At 45.8% G+C, this 23,191-nt stretch overlaps 1 protein-coding gene across 1 annotated transcript in view; it reads left to right on the top strand.

Annotated features, from left to right (window-relative positions):
- NFS1 (NFS1 cysteine desulfurase) overlaps window positions 1-14,346 on the top strand; it is a 58,762-nt gene extending 44,416 nt beyond the window's left edge. The window contains exon 13 of the mRNA XM_088480684.1: window positions 12,827-14,346. Within this exon, the coding sequence (XP_088336810.1) occupies window positions 12,827-12,890 (64 nt within the window). The 3' untranslated portion in view covers window positions 12,891-14,346. The remainder of the gene's footprint in view (window positions 1-12,826) is intronic.
- Window positions 14,347-23,191: the final 8,845 nt, after the last annotated feature.

Here is a 23,191-nt window from a genome sequence, read left to right as displayed (position 1 = left end):
ATGTTTGTTAATATCTGTGAGGTTTGTCACATACTGTTGCGTGCTGCACGTTGCCATATTTTAGATGGAACTGTGAGTTGCATACGCTGATAATGGGTCCCTGCAGCTAATCTTAGCGTCAGTCAGGACCGGTATGGCGCTGCTTAATATTTCCGTCAAGATAGTCAGATATATCTGACCAGGAGATTGCACACGATACTGCACCCATTATTGCTATCCTGCAAGTCATAGCCTGCAGGAATTAGTGCAGAGGATTTTAACTCAGAAAGGTTTATGTATGCGGCACCATCTGGTGCGGGGCCCCTTGCACGACCCCCTTAAAGGGCGGTTTATTTCTCAGGATCCTCTCCTTTGAGGATCGCCGGGCGGGCCCCATTGTCATCACTCGCTTGGAGTTACTTCACCATACTGCCCTTTTGAACTCGGGGTATCTCGCAATTTCTTGCAATTTACCCCTGTGCAACAGACTGTCGCTCCCCGCCGGGGTTTTTCACAGTACATGAATTACCTCCGATACCACATCGGTCTGTCATTCCCCTTGCAGGGATTACCACAACGGCCACCCTGATGGATGTCGTTTTATACGAAATACTAATTGGCGTGATATACGCCATGTGGTTACTGACCAGTGGCTCTGCCGTGAACTGGATGGTATATTCGGCTCTTTCCCTCTCACATGGGGGGAGCCGATTTCAAGTATTATTATCCCTGCTTTGGGGCTGGTAGCCAGGTTAATTCTGGATATAGAGAATGTCGATCCTGCACCTGTATCATACATCTCCCGTTTTCTGCCCAGCGGGTGGATCTCATAGCGGGAGTCTGGCTGTTGCCAGATACGAGGAGTCACAAAGGCCTCCTGTTTCCCATTCCCTGAGGGTCCTCACAAGTAATGGAAATCCCCTTCTGGGATGGATTTTTATGTTAATCATCGGGTTACAGGCATTAATACGCCTCCCATCCCGGCCTGGACGGATTTTACGGATCCGTAGGTGGTAACTTTGCCTGAAATCAATGTACTCGTTTTCAGGGCCTGTTGCCCGTCCTACCATGGCCATCGCATGGTGATGCTTTTGTGACGTTTTTCCCCTCCAACACGTCTGAGGTTCAAATATCTTTTGCCGCTCACATAAGATATGCAGTGGTCATATGTGGGATTACCTCATGGGATGCCGGTCTTCTAACTTTCAGGGTTTCGGCGGCGTCTGTATCCGCCGCAGTACCCTATGGCTGCGTTATGGGAAAGCAGAGGTGCACACTCCTTCCATGGGGAAGATCTTGTTTGGTCCTGACCTTGACAAGATCGTTGCATCATTGGCAGTATCACTAATGGGGAGATACCGTCTTTAGCTACTCCCACTACATTCGGACTAACTCTGTTAAGTCTTTTTGTCCTCAGGGTCAGCCTAAAGGCCTGTTTTTTCCTAGGCTGTCTGCCTCCATGGGGGCCACCATATCCAGTACCGAGCAGTCCTGGACTTCCGGACGACCCTGTTTCTACACCTGAGGATATACCCTCAGCCTGACGGGACAGGTCTACATCTGGGGAATTTCCAGAGTGAGGTACTGATTCTCAACGGCCTCTCATTGCTCAGGCAGCCTCCTCACAGGCATTGTTACACGGGCCCTTCTTCAGACCTGATGAGGGCCTTACAATCCCAGAAAGCTATACAGTCTTTGTGGTAAGCAGAGCTATTTCGGCCAACCTCACTATCTCAGTGAGGGACTGGTTGTTCTACTTTCTTTCTGGGGCGGTGACCGACTGGTCCTCATTTGCCTATACTCTGTCTCAAATCTCTGAATCAGATTCCAACGGTGCCTGGACTCAGGTGGAATCGTCCATGCTCCATCATCCGACGTTTGGAACCTGGGGATTTTAGGGTATATCTGAGTATTCAGGATACGTACCTACGGGTACGTACAGAGCCCTCTCATCAGCATGGGTTCAGGTTTGCTGTGCCACAGCAACACTTGTAAGTTTTGGGCTCTGCCTTTTGGGACTGTCCTCAACTCCACCGGGGTTTACCAGCCTTATGGATTTTCTGACAGTTCACCTGTTCAGGGTATCCGAATGCTCCTTTCTCTGGACGGTCTCCTGCTTTTAGCAGGATCACCAAGGTACTTTACCGCCAGGTCAGGATAACCGTGGCTTCTTCTCGGCACAGATAATTAGTCAACGGAGAAAAAGTCCTCCCTACATCCCTCACAGGGTTTTCTTCATCTGGGAGCACTGCTGGATTCTCAGACTCTTGAGAATTTTTCTGGCGTAAGACAAGATCTCCACTCTTCAACTTGGAGTGTGCGGATATCTACGCATTCGACATATGTCATTACTCTTTGTGATGCGCGGTCTACCAGAGTGTCTACCTTTTGGTAGGGTGGAATGTGCTCAGTTCCATTCCAGGCCTTGCCATAATTGACTCCCCTCCAGATGGATCGAGTTTTTCCCACCGGATCGCTGTTCGAACGATGATACATTCTCCGGAGGCGAGTTGGTCTCTGTCCGGGTGGCTATGGCCATCTCGTCCAGGGTGTTCTTTGCTACAGACAGTGTCTGGTCCGCATTCGTTTCGGGGCAGTTGGACGTCTGTCGTTTCTGCCCTGCCACTTAACTTGTTGATACTTTAGGCTGTCTTGGACCTTCACTCTGGCCTAACCCATATGTCACGGTAAACCTGAATAGGTTCAGTCCGACAGTGTCACAACAGTGACTTCCATCTAGGCAACACTGGTAGTTGGGTGGCAATGTCAGGTATGTCATCCATTCTGACATAGTCCAAGGGTCTTCTCCTGGCCAACTCTGCAGTGTTTATTCCCGGAGCTCTCCATTGGGAAGCGGGCTTCCTCAGCCGTCGCGACGTGCATCCCGGGGACTAGTCTCTTCTCCAAGAGAGGTTTCAACTCCTGGTGAGCAGAGGGGGCCTCCCTGAGGGGATTGATCCTCATGGCCTTCTGACTTGATCACACATTACCGGTGTTACAGTCCAGCTCCAGGAGTACTGAAGCTACCTTCAGTGACTCTTTGTCAGTGAAGTGGTCCTTCCACTTTGTGTACCTGTGTCCTCCGGTCTCCCTTCTTCCTCGAGGTCTTCGGAAGTTTAATTCGAGACGGAGGGGCTTTCCTTCTGGGGGCTCCAGTTCGTCCCAGACATCACTGGTACTAAGATTTTCGGAGTCTCCTCATCGATACTCCGTTCCTACTGCTTCACTATCTGGACCTGTTGTCTCAGGGTCCTTGTTTTTCCCTGGACCTGGATCGTTTGTCTTTGACTGCGCCCCTACTGTGGTCCTAGGGCTTCCCTGGCTCTGTCTTTATTGAGATGTTTAGAGCAGATAGGCCAGACTTTGCTGGGATCTGCCACGGACTGTGGCATACATAATTCTTATGGTATCGTACCTGTCGATATGATCCTCCGGTGTCCAGGATTTTCAGATATTCTGGCATTCCTTCCGGCTGGCTTGGGTTTCACCCTTGGCCTGGCCTTCCTGACAGTGCAGATCTCTACACTGTCGGTATGGTTAAGATATGGAATTGCTCCGCTCTGGTATCCAGTTCATCCTTTGGAGTGTTTTCTGGATTATGCCTCCACTTGTCCTCCCTAGGGACTCCTGGGGAGTTAGTAGTGGTTCTTTGTTCCCTCCGGGGACAGTCAATGGAACCGCTGGTTGTGACAGCCATTACATGGTCTATTGTTTAAGCTCTCTCTCTCTCAGGGTGTTTAAATCAACCAGGAGAGTGTCTGAATTGGGAGCGTTCTCATGTGGCTCCCTCTTCTGGAGGGCATCATGTCAGGGTGAGAGTTGCTCTCGCCCTGTATTTCTTCTTAGAGTGGTTTTTAGGTTCCATATTATTCTGGAACTTATGGTACGGCCATTCAGTCCCCAGTCTTCTCGGCTGGTGTGGCCTCATTGACTGTGGTCCGGCCTCTTTGGCTTTATATGATCCGTTCAAGTTCCTTATGGTAATCGGACTCCTTATTGGTGGTCTGCGGTTTCTGGTTTTCACAGGAAACGATGGCCGGCCTATAATGAAATGTTGGCTGGATGGCCTCGTATGTCTTCCTCAGGGGCCTACCCATGGGTAGGCATTTCTGTCGTTGAGGCTTGTTTTTTCTCGGGCCATGTAACCCTCGTGGGCGGCTCGTTGTGGCGCCTCGGCTGTTTTGCGTTACTAGGTGTCCACGTGGTCTTCTGTCCATACCTTTTTAAGGTTCTAGGCATTGGTTTCCTTTGCCTCTCAGGATGCTTCCTTTTTGGCGACGGATTCTCCTCTCAGCACAGGAGCGTCCCCACCCTTGGTTGAACTGCTTTGGGACATCCCCAAGGTCAACCCTGTGGACCCCCTATGGACCCTGAAGTAGAAAACAAGAGATATGGTAAGAACTTACCTTTGTTTTCTCTGTTTCTACGAAGTCCATAGGGTCCACAGGGCGCCCACCCTGACGCACCTGGCTTCATATGGGCTGTGTTACTGGTCACCGGTTTCCCGTCTCCTTTTCTGAGAGTATGGTTCTAGAGTGTTCGAGTTTTCTCTCCTCCGGCCTTTGGCTACTTACAAACTGAGGTGCCCCTGGCTGGGGGGTGGGGTTATAGGGAGAGTGGACCCAAGTGCATCCTGGGAGCTAAAAGCTTTAACTGCGTGGTGCCCGGATTTGGTTCCCAACCTATACCCAAGGTCAACCCTGTGGACCCTATGGACTTTGTAGAAACAGAGATAACAAAGGTAAGTTCTTACCATATCTCTTGTTTTGCCTTTTACAACGACTGCATCCGAGTCCTGCGACAATAGCTATTCTGTTCTCAGGCTGTTCTGGCTTGAGCCCAGCATCTCAAGCTCAAGCCCTCTGCCAGCTACCGGGCAGAGCCTGGTCCATTGTGAGGGATCACTGGGTATCAGCCAACACCAATCAGGAGGTATGGCCGCAGCTTGTCGACACATACGCAGCAAAAGCAGTTCCAGGTGCCCCCAGTAGGAGCCTGGGTGTATGTAAGAAGCTGTTCCAAACGCCGATGGTAGGAGTTTGGTGGTGGCAGCTACATACCCGCCCACTGTGCAGTGGGTGGAGTCAGTGACAGGTGTTCAATCATTGTAAGAGGGAATCCCTGATACCCCAAGATCCAGCGGGGATTAAGCCTAATCAGTAATGGGGTGGCAAGTGAGGTCATCCGGTTAGTGACCTTTTTATATTCTCAAATGGCAGCCGTACATAGATATCTGCTATGGAGGGGTGCCAAAATAACATTCCTATTGTGGGGTTGCCAGAGAGAGAAGAGGGCAATAGCCCTGAGGAATTCCTCGAAAAATGGCTAGTAGAAGTCCTGGGTTGTGATTCCTTTTCCTCCCATTTCGCAGTAGAGAGCACATCTAATTCCCATTAGATCTTTGCCACCAGGGTCACCACCCTGGACACTTATAGCTAAAGTTCTCCATTATGGAGATCGTGACACAGTTCTCTGTTTGGACTGTAGCAAGGGCCTATTTGAGGGTGGAGGTGGATGTATTTCAATATTTCCTGATCATGCTAGCAGCTTTCAGAAAGAAAGAGCACAATTTTTGCCCATCAAGAAGCGGCTGAGAGATTTAAATATTGTATATGCAATTTTTGTTTCCAGCTAAGGGACATATTCAATTAGACGCAAAAATTCCCGTACTTTTCACATGCTGGACTTTACGCCGACATTGCTGGTTTTCCATGCGAAAAAGTATCTCGTCCTCCCCACTTATCCCCGTATTCAATTAGAAATCTGTGAAAACGGGACCCGGCGAATTAGAACCTGACGAAAGGTTCTGTCAGATTTGGGGAAATCAGTCTGACACCCCCCAAAAGATGCACTGACATTGGGGATCACTATAGATACTCCCGAATAGGCCTGCTGAAGGTATTTGGGGTACTTAAATACTCTCAATAGCTGCTAATTATCGTCTTTGCAGAAGTGGTGAAGAATAGCATTTAGCAGTTTTATTTGCAGAAAATAATTAGTCTCCAGCAAATTTGGGGTACATGAAAATGGGTGCTAGCATATTTGAAGTTGCTAAAGTGAAGTATTTAACTTAAAAAATCCAGCTGCCGGAAACACCTGCAATCTTAAAACCACCTGGGGCATACTTGGGGATCCCCCTGGAGTCTATTTCGCTAGTGTTTAAGTTTGTCCCCCAACTTTGTTTTTTTTACGCCCCCAAAATGAAAGTACTTTTCTTAAGTTTATTTTTTTACTTTTTTTTGACAGTTTACCTTTTGGGGGGCTGTCACAAGGGTGCAGGGTGGTTTCCGCAAGTTTGCACCTGAAAACCCCAATTGTGCACTTTTTTTTCGACAGCTTTCATAGGCAAATCTTTATCGCCTATTCCAATGCATAGACTTTCCGCACCGGCTTAAAGTCTTTGGAATTGAATACGGGGATAAGTTTTCGCCTGGCAAAACTACGTCACCGGCGAAAACTTTTCGCCGAAAACGGCTTATCGCGGCTAATTGAATATGCCCCTAAATTGAAAGTCATTGCAGATGGCGAAACCAATATTTTTCTCTCCCAACATGTAGCTGCCCAGTGGCTCGAGGATTAACTTCAAATCAGTGTATTTTATAGGACTCATTTAAGATACTAAGGGACCTATTTATTAACATTATTTTAGTATCGTATAATTTTACTAAAGGGCAGTTGGAGTAGAGTTCATAAAATTCTACGCCAAACCCTAATTAGCACATATATTTTTAGTAAGCAGATCGCATTTCCTATTCTCAATCTCAGGTACCTGAACAAATTCCTCAGGGTACCCAGTTTCAGAATGGAGACCCTATGCTCAGTTATACTGGCTATGGAACCTGGGGATTTTATGGTATCCCTGGATATTCAGGATGCCTCCCTGCGTATTCCCATTGTTTCAGCTCACCAATGTTTTCTCAGGTTTGCTGTGTCACAACAACATTTCCAGTTTCAGGCTCTGCCGTTTGGCCTTGCAACTGCACTTGGGTGTTTACAAAGGTCATGGCGGTAATGGCAGCCCATCTGCGGCTGCAGGGGATTCACCTGTTACCATACCTGGACGACCTCGTGCTACTAGCAGGGTCCTTGGAGGTACTTCACCACCACCACCACCTGCAGCGAACGATATTTGTGCTCTAGGTACACGGGTGGTTGATAAATTGGAAAAAGTCCTCACTGATTCCGTCTCAAAGGATGCTCCATCTGGGAGCCCTGTTGGATTCACAACAGCAAAGGATTTTTCTGACAGCAGAAAAGATCTCCACTTTGCAGACGCGTGTACGCAGATGCTTTCACAATCGCAGAGTGTAGGTCCACTCAGCAATGCAGTTATTGGGATCCAAGGTGTCGACATTCGACATGGTGGAGTATGCCCAGTTTCATTCCCGGCCTCTGCAGCTATTGATCCTCTCCAAGTGGGATGGATTTCCCCATCATATACGGACTCAAATGATAGTGCTCTCTCCAGAGGTACACCTGTCGCTAACGTGTTGGCTACAGACGACTCGCCTCACCATGGGGCGTCCCTTTTGGATCTCTGACTGGGTCCTTCTAACGACGGATTCCAGTCTTCAGGGCTGGGGCGCATTCCTTTTAGGGAATGTGGACCGCAGAGGAATCTGTGCTACCAGTCAACATATTGGAACTTTGGGCAGTTTTCAGGGACCTACAACAAGCAGACTGCTGCTTCACGGAAAGCCCATGCAAGTGCAGACAACGCCACGACAGTGGCTTACCTAAACCATCAAGGAGTAACTCGAAATCAGGTGGCAATGACAGAGGTGTCATGCATTCTGACATGGGCGGAAGGCCATCTACCAGCCATATTGACGGTGTTCATTCCAGGAGTGCTGAATTGGGAAGCGGACTTCCTCAGCCGTCACAGCATTCAACCAGGGGAATGGTCTCTTCTCCAAAAAGTGTTTCAGCTCCTAGTGGACAAGTGGGGCCTTCTAGACGTGGACCTCATGGCCTCTCGACTAAATCACAAACTGCCACAGTACGGGTCCAGGACAAGAGACGCCACAGCTCTCTTGCTAGACTCTGTCAGTCAGGTGGACCTTCCAGTTTGTGTACCTGTTTCCTCCAATCTCCCTCCTTCCTCGAGTAATTCGGAAGTTCAAACAAGAAAGAGGCATGGTCCTGCTGGTGGCTCCAGCGTGGCCCAGACGTCCATGGTACTCAGATCTTTGGAGTCTCTCCATCAACACTCCATGGCTGTTGCCTCAACGTCCAGACCTGTTGTCTCAGGGTCTTTGCCTCTACCCAGATCTGGGTCGTCTGTCTTTAACAGCGTGGCTCTTGAGACATCCCTCTTAAGGTCCATAACTTTTTCCGGCTCTGTGGTTAACACTATGCTTAGAGCATGTAAACCTGCTTCTGCTAGAATTTACCACAGGGTATGGCATACCTATTTTGAATGGTGTCGTCCAAAAAGTTATGATCCCCAGATGTTCAGGATATCCAGAGTGTTGGCTTTCCAGCAGGCGGGAACGGTTCATATCTCAGCCCTTTCAGTGTGGTTCCAGTGAAGGGTTGCTCCTTTTCCTGACATCTGCACTTTTCTGCAGGTGGTCCTTCGTATCCAGCCTTCCTTTGTCCCTCCTGTAGCGCCTTGGGATTGGCTGTTGTCTTTAAGGCTCTCCAGTGGATCTCAAATGGCTTACTGCCAAGAATGTTTGTTTTTCTTCTGGCCATTGCTTCCACCAGAAGAGTTTCTGATTTAGGGGCTCTCTCTTGTCATCCCCCATTTCTAGTTTTCATAGGGACAGGGCAGTGCTTCGAAGTTGCCCTGGGTTCCTTCCTAAGGTGGTCTCTAGTTTCCACATTAATGAAGAAATTATTGTGCCGGCCTTTAATTCCTCAGACTTCTCGTCAGGGGAGGCCTCATTGGATGTGGTACGTGTCCTCAGGATTTATGTAGATCGTACCAGTTCTCTTCGGAAATCGAACTCCTCGTTTGTTCATTATGGTTTTCACAAGAGAGGATGGCCAGCCAATAAACAAACTTTGGCTAGATGGCTTCGCATGACTATCTCTGAGGCTTACATTCATGAGGGCCTTCCAGTCCTGCCCTCTGTTACTGCTCATTTTACTCGGTCTGTAGGTTCTTCGTGGGCAGCTAGTCGTGGTGCCAGCTGTACAGCTTTGTAAGGCGGCCATCTGGTCTTCTATCATTTCTGTGAAATAAATTTGAAGCCCTTTTGAGAAATAATGGCTGGAGAGAGTTCCTTGTCTAGGAACCATTATTACTACTTATTGCTCCCCCACTTTCTTTTCTTTTAGGTTTAGGTATTCCAGAGTTTGGGCTCGGTATACAGGGTGGGATGATCTCTCTCTCTCTCTCTCTCTCTCTCTCTCTCTCTCTCTCTCTCTCTCTCTCTCTCTCTCTCTCTCTCTCTCTCTCTCTTCCCCCCCCCCCCCCCCCCCCCTTGCATCAGGCAAGCTGCTGTTATAAATTTGATACGTAGATGTTATGTCTCAAATTAAGTTTTTGAGTTGTAATGTAAGAGGGCTTAATGATCAGATTAAGAGATCTCTGGTTCTTTGACAACTTCAGAAATATAAGACGTATATTCTATGTTTTGCAGAAACACACTTAGTAGGCGTTTAGCAGAAGTCAAAAAATCTTGGGTGGGGTGGGAATTTCATTGCTCTTCTATAACGGCATCAAGAGGAGTCTCTGTTCTTATAAGGAAAATAGTTTATTTCGGTATGGAGTCTTTGCAAACGGATTTACGGGGATGGTATGTCTTTATGCAATGTCGGGTTGATTCTTAGCCCCTGCTTATATTGGATATTTACGTTCCTCCACCTTATACTCATGAATTTTGTTAAAAAAGCTGCTGAATTTCTGGCTCGTTTCCCAGTTACATCTGCTGTTTGTATTAGGGACTTCAATAATGTGATGGATCCCTTGTTGGACCGCTGGAAGCCGAATACAGGCTCCTTTTTTGTTAGGGGGAGCCAGTTTTCGGCAGTGTTGGCAGACATTGGACTGATAGATGTGTGGAGGGTGAGAAACCCCAGAGTGAAGACATTTTCCTGTTTTTCACATACTCATGGTTCGCTCTCTAGGATCTTTCCCTCATTTCTCCTAAATTGGTGCCTAGAGTGGTAGCAATTAGTTTTCAGTCCAAAGGGATATCAGACCACTCCCCCTTGGTTATGGATTTGGATTTGGGAATGCAGAAGGGGCAATAATTTTGGAAGTTTAATCCTTTTTGGTTAACACGTATGGGTGATTGTGTAGATTTGGAAGCCTCTTGGGAGGGCTATTTTGATGTTAATAATGACTTTACTACTGTGGAAATAGTGTGGGATGCTTTTAATTCATTTGTAAGGGGTACCCTTATTAAATGCGTGGCAGAACTAAAATCTTCCTATTAAAAACAGGAAGACAGAATTAGAATCTAAGTGTAGGCAGTTAGAACTGCAATATTTGTCTCTGGGTACAGTCAGTAAAATTAGCCTGTTTCACAGCACAAAAAGAATGGAACAGTTTAGTAGCTAAAACATAATACATGCTCCTATTTTCAGCCCATTCACAGTATGCTTTGGCAGATAGTAGGTCTGGGAGCTATATTGCACATCTAGCTAGAATGGAACGCCTGTCAAATACAGTAGTAGAAGTATTAGATGAAAATGGCGAGAATCAAAGACAGACTCCAGATATAGTGGAAGTATTTGTTCATTTCTATCAGACCCTTTGAGTCTAAATTAAATTGACAGGTAGATATTCTGCCAAATCCTCTACACTACCTAATATTCTGAAGAAGTAGAACGAGCAATTTGCTCCTTCCCTAAGAGGAAGGCTCCTAGATTGGATGGATTAACAGTGGATTGTTACAAAAAATATTTCAGTTTTTATATACCTCGATTATTGAGTCTTTTATAATCTAATATTTGATAATGGTGTTTCACAGTCTATGGGCCGTATTCAATTAGAGGCGAAATCTGCGATTTGCGGCCGATTTCGCCAACGATGGCGAAAAACAGCCTAGGTCACGCGAACATTTTGCAAAATCCCTATTTTTGTGTAAAAATGTCGGGATTTCTAACAGAACCCTTTGGACAGCCCCCCTAATGATACTTTAGGAGAAAAAAATCGTAAGTTGCGTACTTTGGCGAAAAACGGGCGTTGAAATTTCGGTCAATTTTTTTTCTTTCCGTAAAAAATGTGTTTAACATATATTGGATCTGGTATTTCGGAAGGCCATAAGGATGCGCCAAGTGTTTTAAACATCGCACGTGGCTGGCGCAGGTGGTTTTTTAAAACACTTGGCACATCCTTATGGCCCTCCGAAATACCAGATCCAATATGTTAAACGCATTTTTCACGGGGAAAAAAAAAATTACAAAAAGTCAGCAGTCGTTTTTTGCCAAAGTACGCAATTTACAAAAAAATAAATTCACTAAAGTATCATTAGGGGGGCTGACCAAAGGGTTCTGTAAGAAATCCCCACATTTTTAATCAAAAATAGGGATTTTGCACATTTTCCCCCTTTTTTAAAAATTGAGAAGAGTTTCCTGCATTTTTACATGAAAAATCGGTGATAATATCGCCACTAATTGAATACGGCCCATGTCGGAAGCTCTCAGAATTGTATCCCAAAAGCAGGGAAGGATCAGAAACTGCCTGAATCATACCACCCTTTTATTGGCTACAGACGTCAAGATTTTGCCTAAAATATTATATATCAGATATTGGAGTTCCGATGCCTGTTTCTTCGGCAAATGTGTGTCTACTGGGAATAGCTGATAAAAATGGGCCAGATAGGTACACTAAACAATATATTGTGAAATTATGCATCCTGGCTAAAGTATTTATAGCCCGTACTTGGATGGCACACGAAGGTCCAGTGGTTAAACAATGGATATCGTTGGTTAATACCACCCTGGCCCATGAGAAGTACTCATATTTGGTCAGACAAGCAGATGTCTGACCATTTAGTAGTTTTTTTTGTTTAGGTGGGGGGTGGGGGGGGGAGGAGAGAAATAAATTTATTTTAGGAATAATTTTTTTGTTTGTTTTTGCATTGATTTGTTTTTTGTTTTTGTTTAGGTATGTAACTGTATAGAGTATATGGTTAGCAACTCAGATGTGTAATGTATATGTATTGTATTTGTTCTTTTTTGATATGGGAAAATTAATAAAAGAATATAGAGATACACATTTTTCCATTAAGAAGTCTTATCCAATCATTGCTTTGCTTGAACCAATACATTTGGTTAGGAATATATTTGCACTTATCCAGAACCTCTCAGACTCGAGTGCCAGGTATATCCATCAATACACTTTAAATATCCTAATTACTTTAAAAATCCACAAAATATTATCACTTGATGAGTAAGAAGGATTATAGTTCTATAGTGGTTACCCTATCGCCACCCTCAGACTTTTATACCTAGGAAGCTTCCTCCACTGATATTTCAGTCTGGCTTTCTTGCTTAACAATTTTGGACTGTTTACCGACGTGTGTATGGCATCAAAACAAGCACCACACCTGAGAATGAACTGATCACTAACGGTCCTTGAATAATTTGGCTGCCAGGCCTAAGTACCAATTTACTGAATCTGGCTAATTTGGCCAACTACACAAATGACCAGATAACCCTGCACCATGATGATCACGCAGAGTCACAATATAAGTACATGTGTGTCTATCTTAAATAAGGGCTGCCTGATCTGTAGGCTGGTCAGTGGGGTTTATCTGTTGGCATGCAGGTCTCAGTAGTGTGTACATTTCATTAGATAAGATTCACAATATTCACCATTTAGATAATCACTAGGTAGATTAAAAAAAAAAAAATGTAAATCACAATTAATACCTGTGTTGCTTTACAGCCCCCTTTGGGAAATGGTGCAAGATGGGATCGATTTGAAGAGCATACAGTGGACCCAACACTGAGGATAAAGGACTACACAGGATTTGTGCCTAATAGAGAACATGTTCTTACCATTTAATCTTATGGCTTCTGTTACACAATGTGATACTTCTATAGCTGTCATCACTTGCTTTACCAGCAAAACCAGTCTAACATCTCCTCCCCACACATTAACTTTGTGTTGTGTGAAAGATGACTGTTCATTAATTGTTCGAGGAGGAGCTTGGTCTTGCTTTATCTGTTGCAGAATGAATTTCAGACACAGCTGATATCGCGCCATTGTATTTTATTTTGAAAACCGTAAAAGACCAAAAAAGAAATCAAATCAAACCACAATCATTCAGGTGTAACCATGATTATGCTACTGCAGATTCCCAATTTAAGCTTTTATGTATTTTCATTGACACTAAAGGTGCGTATCCACTAGGCGATTGAATGATAACGACATCGTTATCATTCAATCACTTGTTAATCGTCCGCATATCTGGCAGTTTAAAGTAAAAAACGACCAGCGATGCGCGTGCCCGCTGATCGTTTTTGACATCTATCATCAACCTGACGATAACGTCTGGTTCAGCATGTACGGGGATGATGGATGTGCCTACACTGAACGACTGAACGTTCAGTGTAGGCACATCACAGACTGCACGATTACAATGTCGTAATTGTGCACTCATTTCTATGTCTGTAAGTGGATACGCACCTTAAGTGAAACTCGTGTTTGTTGGACACAATAATCTACAATAGTAACTATAATCTCGCTGCATATTTGGCCAAGATAATTTTTTGACAACCCTTCTAATACAATGCCAAAATTATTACTACAGTATTCCAGTTTCTCTGCAGTATACAGTGGTGGTTTGGCTGGCCTTATATATACTTGCTTTTATATTGTTTAGTGTGTATACTTGATCATCCATGCGTAAATTAACCAGGTTGACAAAAAGGAATTTGCCAAATGTGCAGCAGTCTTTTTTTTTTTTTTTTTTGCCCACAAAAATTTACAGTAACATTAGGAAAGAATTGATCTAAAATTATTTTGAGTGTTTTTGTGTTATGCCATTGCATATCTAATTATGATACAAATTGTTATCATTGCAGATATTTAGAATTTTTAACATGCCAGTGTTTGTTAAATGGTTTGATATCTTTATGGCTTTTTTGTTTGACGAAAATATCTTACATAATATTTAAGACAAAACCACAAGTTATTTATCCTATTGCCCACCTATTCTAAATAGTTTTTTTCCTTCTTTAGTTGTTTTCTGCAGCAGATGAGACCTATGACTGGACGCCGACACAACATACATTACATTTATTAAACGCACAAGGACACACAACTATGTGTCCGCCAACTCTCTCATGTAATGTTATGTTGTGTGTGTGTACAAGTATATGTTCTGGGTTTTATCTCTTCTGTTCTCTTATGTCCCAGGCTTGTAAAGTCTGTTAAAATTTTCTATGCAGAAAAAAGAACTTGTAAATAATTTGGGAAGGTCTGTCAGGTTAGACCACAGATTTTCAAATTCTGTCCTCAAACAGTACATGTTTTCCAGAATCACAAGTGAAATAATTAGCTCCACCTGTGAAGGTTTTAAAATGTGTCGGTGAGTAATGAATACACCTGTGCACCTGCTAGGTGACCTGGAAAACGTCAACAGTGTGGGGTCCTGAGGACCGAGTTTGAGAACCACTGGGTTAGACTAAAGCTGGCCACACATCTAAAGATTATCTGTCCAACCAGCCAACTAGTTGATTGGTTGGAATGAAAATCTGGTAAGGTATGAAAGCAAATGACAATCAGCAATTTGCTCCCAAATGCTGGAAAATGGACAAAAACTGTTGTTTGGACAAATTGTTTAGATCAAACATTTAACAAACTTGTCTGACGACCATTTTCATCTGTTTTCTGGCATTTAGGAGCAAATTGCTGTTCATCAGTTACTCCCATACGGTACCAGATTTTCATTCCAACCAATCAACTAGTTGGCTGGTTGGACAGATTATCTTTAGATGTGTGGCCAGCTTTAGGGTATGTAATGGGACTCTTCAAAGCATATTCACATACCTTGTTCAAAAATGTGTCTAATGTACAGTTCCAGTAATATTTGTCAGACTGCAAATAAATCAAATATTGAGATTGTATAATTTTGTTTTGTCATGGTTACAAGTAGTTAGATGCAAGATTAAGCAATAATGAATAAAGTAATGCTGGCCATACACTAGCACGATTTTGGGGAGATTGCCCGATTTTAGATGCGTCGTACAATGAATCGTGTGGTATTTAGGTAGGATACGATCCGATGCACGCTCCCGCCGTTCTTAAACAGTATCGCATGATCAGATGTGCAGCCCATATTATCTATCGTAATTGTATGCAGATCGTGCCCTGTAATTGTGGATGCGATGCATTGTGCGTCCGACCAGCGTAATTTGAGTTACATTTTGAAGAAGTGTGTTCTTTCAATGACCTTCCCTCCTAAACTACAGATCGATCGTATCGTGAGATCGTGTTTGCTGCGTGCATCGTGCGGCGGGGAGTTCAAGGGAAATCGTAAGATGAATCACATCTTATGCTGGTCAATACTAGTGTATGGCCAGCAGAAGTAGGTAATAAAATATACATTGACCCTGTGATAATCTGCCATCTGCATGACAGATACGGTATTGGCTGTTACCTGTCCTTCTCTTCTTGAAAGGTGATTCGATTTATTTTCTGATAATAGGATATTTTCCAAACATTGTAACTCCTTTCCTGCTTTTGTGGTTGAAAAAAAATATTTCTACTTCAGGGTCCATAGGGGGTCCACAGGGTTGACCTTGGGGTATAGGTTGGGAACCAAATCCGGGCACCACGCAGTTAAAGCTTTTAGCTCCCAGGATGCACTTGGGTCCACTCTCCCTATAACCCCACCCCCAAGCCAGAGGCACCTCAGTTTAAGTTGGTGCCCGGCCGGAATCGGGTCACCGTTTAGTGCAGTGGGGAGCTGATTAGCAGCCCCTAAGCTTTATTTTTTCTAAAGGACAGAGTTTTTTATTTTTCCTTTGGATTCTTCAGAGCGACAGCGTCAGACTGTCCATAGGACGTCTAAGCTGCCGCTCCGTCACCCCGCTGGCGCTGAGACGCCAGTACAGATCTGGGGATCTCAGCGGGACCCCAGAGTCTGTACTAGCCGGACTCTGCGGGCGCCCAGGACTGCTGCCGGATCCACGGGGAGCAGGTAAGGCGCGGGTCACCGCTTGCGGTGATCCGCGCATTTTAAATGCAGTCCTGTGCCTCCGGTCTCTGGGGACAGACCGGAGGCGCCGGCAGTGGCGGCGGGCCCCCCATACCCCGTGTGTCCACTAGACCACCAGGGACTTAGTGTTCGGTGCAGGGAGCCGGCGTCCCGGGGGTTAATAGCCGGCCAGGGGAGACAGCCTTCCCTGTTACAGCGGCTCCTCCCCTCAGTTCAGCGCGCCTTTCAGTATCTATAGTCTGGCGTCGCTGAGCTGCTTCCTCCGCGGGCCACGCTTCTTCTGAGGTCTCCAGCGGCCATTTTCTCTGTGGTGCAGCAGAGATCTCTGGAGATGGCAGTTGGTCCAGTCCCCCTGCGTACCTCACCATCAGGTCAGTGTACACAGCGCTGTAGCCTTCCCAGACACTGAATCTGGGTAAGTTGCATGCAGTGTAATAGTGCAGTATATTATATGACATGTTTATGTATATATGTGTATATCTGCATTGTATGTGACTTATGCTAGTGCTGACTGTACTTTATTCTCTCACCTGTCAGTGTATATCTATCCCTTTCCTTATCTGCCCTAATACAGCTGTACTTGGGGTGGTTCTGAGACCTCACAATTATATACTTGTTAATATTTGTGAGGTTTGTCACATACTGTTGCGTGCTGCACGTTGCCATATTTTGAGTGGAACTGTGTGTTGCATACGCTGAAAATGGGTCCCTGCAGCTAATTTTTAGTTTCAGTCAGGACCAGTATAGCGCTGCTTGATCACATGGCTTGGTCAGATATGTCTGACCAGGAGATAGAGCGTTATACTGCACCCATTTTTACTATCCTGCAAGCCATGTGCTGCAGGTGTTAGTGCGGAGGATTTAACTCTTAAAGGGTTCTGTATGTGGCGTCATCGGGTGCCGGCCCCTTTCACGACCCCCTTGGGCGGTTTGTTTTCTCGGGATCCTCTTAATTGCGGATCGCCGGGCGGGCCCCATTGTTGTACCTCACTTGGGGTTACTTCACCATACTGCCCTTTTTCATCTCAGGGTATCTCGCAGTTTCTTGCACTCTTCGCCTGTGACACAGACTACCGCTCCCTACAGGGGTTTTTCGAGTATATGAATTCCCCCTGGTGCCACAATAGTCTGTCATGCCCCTTGCAGGGATTACCACAACAGCCACCCTGGGTGGATGTCGTTTTTCTATGAAACTCAAATTGGCGTGGTTGACGACCTGTGCTTACTTCCCACTTGGCTCTACCGTGAACTGGATACTGTTTTGGGCTCTTTCCCTCTTACACGGGGGGAAGCCTATCTCAAGTATTATTATCCCTGTTTTAGGGCTGGTAGCAGGTCCATTCTGCACCTGTATCATACACCCTCAGTATTACGTGCCTTTTGGGTCCCTGTTGCTGACTAGCGGGTGGATCGCATGGCGGGACTCTGGCTGTTGCCAGATATGAGGTATTACAACAGTGTTTGGTCTCCTGTCCCAAATTCCCTGAGGGTCATCATGAGCCCCTCCTGGGGTGGATGGGCGTGTTACTCGTCGGATTACAGACGTTACTACGCATCCCATTCCTGCGTGGTCGGATTCTTCTGATCCGTAGGTGGTAACTCTGCCTGAAATCAGTATACTCGCTTTCAGGGGTTGTTACCCATCCTACCATGGCGATAGCATGGTTGGTTAATACTATTGCATACTGAGCTGATGCATTTGTAATGTTTTTTCCCCTCCAACACGTCTGGGGTTCAAATGTATTTGGTTGCTCACGTAATATATGCAGTTGTCATAGGTGGACATGCCTATATTGGATACCAGCTCCTAATTTTCAGAGTTCCGGCTGCGACGGTATCCTCCGTAATACCCTATGGCTGCGCTCTGGGAATGCAGAGGTGCAGATACCATCTATAGGGTATATCTTGTTGGGTCCTGACCTTGACAGTGGCAGTACAAATTTCCCGCCGTCAGCTATGCTCACTACGGGGCCTCAGACTATTAAGTCTTTTTGTCCTCTGGGTCAGCCTAAAGGTCTGTTTCTTCATAGACTGTCGGCCTTTACAAGGGCCGACATATCCAGTTCCGAGCAGACCTGGACTGCCAGCCGATCCTGCTTCTGAACCTACGGATATATCGTCAGCCTGACGAGACAGGCCTACCACTGGGAGATGGCGATTTCTCAGTTTGCCCGGTACTAGTGTCTAGTTGCCGCGGCTACGTGGGTAGGAGGGTACGCACTCTCTTTGCTCAGGCGGCCTATTTCCATGTGATGGTACGCAGGCCCTTATTCGGAACAGGGCCTTACAAATCCAGAAAGCTATACAGTTGTTGCGGTAAGCGGAGCTAATTGGGCCATCCCCACTTTCTCAGCGAGGGACTGGTTGTTCTGCTTTCTTTCTGGTGCGGTGGCTGAATGGTCCTCTTTGGCCTATTCTCTGTCTCAATTCCCCGAACCAGTTCCTAAAGCTACCTGGGCTCAGGAAGCAATCCCTATGCTCCATCATACTATGTTTGGAACCTGGGGACTTTATGGTATCACTGGATATACAGGACGCGTGCCTACGGGTACTTACAGAGACCTTACCTCAGCATGGACTGAGGTTTGCTGTATCACAGCACTTACGATTTTTCGGGCTCTGCCTGTTGGGACTGCTCTCAGCCCCACAGGGGTTTACCAGCGTTTTGGATTTTCTGACAGTTCTTCTGTTCAGTATATCCCAATGCTCCTGTACCTGGATGGCCTCCTGCTCTTAGCAGGATCACCGGGGTACTTTACAGTCGGGTCTGACTGACTGACAGGGGGGTTGACTGCAGACGTTTAATCAATGGGGAAAAAGTCCTCCCTGCATCCCTCTCTGGGTATTCTTCACCTAGGAGCCCTGCTGGATTCTCAGAATCTGAGAATTCTTCTGGCATAAGACGGCATCTCCACTCTTCCATTAGGAGTACATGGATGTCTGCGCAGTCGACATATGTCTTTACACTCTGGGATGCATGGTCCACTATTCAGTGTCTGCCTTTGGAAGGGTGGAATGGGCTTAGTTCCATTCCAGGCCTTTCCATAATTGGCTTATCTCCAGATGGAACAAGTTTTTTCTGTCTGATCACTGTTCAAACGATGATGCTCTCCCCGGAGGCAAGTCGGTCCCTTTTCGGGTGACTATGGCCATCTCGTCCAGGGTATTCTTTGCTAAGGACAGTGTCTGGTTCGCATCCATTTCAGTGCAGTTGGATGTCTGTCGATTCCACCCTGTCAATTAACTGGTTGGAACTTTAGCCTGTCTTGGGCCTTCACTCTGGCATAGCCCTTGTTTCCCGGTGAACCTGAAAAAGTTCAGTCCGACAGGGTCAGAACAGTGGCTTCCTTTTTAGCAATACTGTTCGTTGGGTGGCAATGTCAGGTATGTCATACATTCGGACATTGTCTGAGGGTCTCCTCCCGACCATCTCGACAGTGTTCATTTCAGGTGCTCTCCATTGGTAAGCGGGAGTCCTCAGCCGTCACGACGTGCATCCAGGGGACTAGTCTCTTCCCCAAGAGAGGTTTCATCTCCTGGTGAGCAGGGGGGGGGGGTCCTCCTGAGGTGACCCTCATGGCCTTCTGACTCTATCACACTATGGTGTTACAGTCCAACTCTGGGGATTCTGAAGCAACCTTCAGTGACTCTTTGTCGGTGAAGTAGTTCTTCCAGTTTGCGTACCTGTGTTCTCCGGTCTCCATTCTTCCTCGAGGGAAGTGTTTCAATCGAGACGGAGATGCTTTCCTGCTGGTGGCTCCTGATTGCCCCAGATGTCAGGGGTACTTGGTTTTTCGGAGTCTCTCCATCGATACTCCATTCCTGATGCTTCACTGCCCAGACCTGTTCTCAGGGTCCTGGGGTTTGTCTTGGACCTGGGTCGTTTGTCTTTGACTGCGTCCCTACAGTGGTCTTACAGCTTCCCTGGCTTTGTCATCGTTGGAATGATTAGAGCACATGGATCAGTTTTTGCTGGGACCTACCACAAACTGTGGCAGCCATAATTCTTATGGTATTATACCTGTCGATATGATCCTCTGGTGTCCAGGATTTCCAGATATTCTGGCATTCCTTCCGGCTGGCTTGGGTTTCACCCTCGGCCTGGCCTTCCTGACAGTGCGGATCTCTACACTGTCAGTATGATTAAGATATGGAATTGCTCCGCTCTGGTATCCAGTTCATCCTTTGGAGTGTTTTCTGGATTATGCCTCCATTTGTCCTCCCTAGGGACTCCTTGGGAGTTAGTAGTGGTTCTTCGTTGACTCCGGGGAAAGTTAATGGAACCGCTGGTTGTCATTGCCATTACATGGTCTATTGCTTTGGCTTTCTCTCTTTCTCTCAGGGAGTTTATATCACCCAGGTGAGTGTCGGAATTGGGAGCGTTCTCATGTGGCTCCCTCTTCTGGAGGGCATCTTGTCAGGGTGTGAGTTGCTCTCACCCTGTGTTTCTTCTTAGTGATTTTTAGGTTCCATATTATTCTGGAACTTATGGTGAGGCCATTCAGTCCCCGGTCTTATCGGCTGGTGTGGCCTCATTGACTGTGGTCCGGCCTCTGTGCATTTATGTGATCCGTTCAAGTTCCTGACGGAAATCGGACTCCTTATTGGTGGTCTGAGATTTCTGGTTTTAACAGGAAAGGATGGCCGGCCTATGGCCAAATGTTGGCTGGACGGCCTCGTATGTCTTCTTCAGGGGCCTACCCATGGGTAGGCCTTTCTGTTGTTGATGCTTGTTTTTTCTCGGGCCATGTAACCCTCGTGGGTGGCTCGCTGTGGCGCCTTGGCTGTTTTGGCTTGCTAGATGGCCACGTGGTCTTCTGCCCACACCTTTTTAAGGTTCTAGGCATTGGTTTCCTTTGCCTCTCCGGATGCTTCCTTTTTGGCGGCGGATTCTCCTCTCAGCACAGGAGCGTCCCCTCCCTTGGTTGAACTGCTTTGGGACATCCCCAAGGTCAACCCTGTGGACCCCCTATGGACCCTGAAGTAGAAAACAAGAGATATGGTAAGAACTTACCTTTGTTATCTCTGTTTCTACGAAGTCCATAGGGTCCACAGGGCGCCCGCCCTGACGCACCTGGCTTCAAATGGGCTGTGTGGCTGGTCACCGGTTTTCCGTCTCCCATTTCTGTGAGTATGGTTATCGAGTGTTCCAGTTTTCTCTCTCTTTTTTTCTCCTCCTCCGGCCTTTGGCTACTTACAAACTGAGGTGCCTCTGGCTTGGGGGTGGGGTTATAGGGAGAGTGGACCCAAGTGCATCCTGGGAGCTAAAAGCTTTAACTGCGTGGTGCCCGGATTTGGTTCCCAAGGTCAACCCTGTGGACCCTATGGACTTCGTAGAAACAGAGATAACAAAGGTAAGTTCTTACCATATCTCTTGTTATAATTCAAACTTCTCCTTATCACTGTAATAGAAAGAATTAACAGTTTTGCAGAATGCAACAGTGATGCTGAACCACTGTCAGCAAACTAAAACCTAACAGTAAATGTGTGTACACACGTAACGAATTTTTTAAAGATTTAACTATAACGACGTCGTTATCGTTTGAAAAATCTTTCATTTTTTTGGGATGAACGATAATCGTCCAAGCGCGCTCCCGTTTGTAGTTCACCGTCCATTCTGACTGTCCAACAGAACGATTTTCGTTCAGAAAATCGTTCATGTTGTACAGAATGAACGATGTCCATTCACTGTAGGCATGATTGAAAAATCATTCATCGTCCATGTAAATCTTTGACAAAATTGTTCATTCATTTAGTAACCAACGATTTTTGTTCACTTTTTCAAGGGAAAATCTGAACGAAAATCGTTAACGAGAATCATTGGTTACTAAAATCGTTACGCATGTATGCAGCTTTATAGCTGCTCCAAGATGTCATTTAGAGCAGTGGTTCTCAGGGCCTGATTAATGGTTCAGGAGACCCAAGGCTAATACACTTGTAGCACCCCCTGTAATGCTGATAAACACAGAGCACAGTCCATATGGATGCTCAGGATATCACGATTCATACTGCACATGTGAGCTATACTGTTGACATGTTTGATTTGGCATCCAATGATCTACTACTTATTGAGAAGTGTAAACTAGAAAGTTAATCTCATGCAGCTCTTCAGGCTACCCAGATGGCACAGTAGTACAGTGTACATAAAATTACATGGTCACATCGACACAGTAATTTGGTAGTTGCTTTAAGAACTTCACTGAATACTGCATTGGGACGGTTGCAGAACTATCTGCTCTGCTGCCACCAAATTGAATGAATTAGGTCTTCATTTTATTCCCTGACTGCCAACTGCATGGTGTCTCCAAATCCTGGATCTCTAGGCTGCAGCCTAATCAGTCTAACCTCAACCCTCAAGTTTCTCAACAGGTCATGTTTTGAGAATTTCTGTCTGCAGAAGCAGGTGGGATAATTACTAACCCGGCAAAATAGTTTAACTCACCTGTGTGTGATTGATTAAAGAATCCGCAAAACATGACCTGTTGGTGGTACTTGAGGACTGGAACCACTGATATGGAGACATAAAAGAAACTACACTTTCAATGCAAGCTCACTTGGTACAATGGTTGCAAAAAGTACTCACCCCTCTGGTAGTTTTCATAATTTGTATATAGTAATAATTATATATTATAATGGCACAGTTGTGCCCTTATATTAAGGCTGTATCTAAAAAAAAAAAAAAATCTCCATAGAGAATTCCAGAGGGGGGGCATGGTGTTCAAGGGGCTACACCTCAAAAGCTATAAGAGGTTCAAGGGAACAATAATTAACAATGAGGATTTGGGAACAAACTAAAGTTCTGTCAGTTTTTTCTGACACTTAGGACCACTTTTCTGCTGTTCTCTATGTGGGATATTTGGGAAGGCATAACTGGGTAGGGGGCGAATTTAGACTTGGGGTGTGTTTTATTTGGTAGCTATTGTTCAAGGGTAAGGCCTTTTGGGATTCAGGTAATTGAGAAAGTTACAGTTTTTAAACTATTATCTCACAATTGCGCCATTATAGAGATAGGAAGATTCAATTCCTTGTGCAGCCTCAGTAGGTGCCTTCAGCAGGTGCACTCACTGTGGCTTCACTTGGGTGCA

This window comes from Taudactylus pleione, unplaced genomic scaffold, assembly GCF_031769625.1.
Source record: "Taudactylus pleione unplaced genomic scaffold, aTauple2 ptg000256l, whole genome shotgun sequence".
Taxonomy (NCBI): Eukaryota; Metazoa; Chordata; class Amphibia; order Anura; family Myobatrachidae; genus Taudactylus; species Taudactylus pleione.
This window is presented reverse-complemented; position numbering and strand designations above follow the sequence as displayed.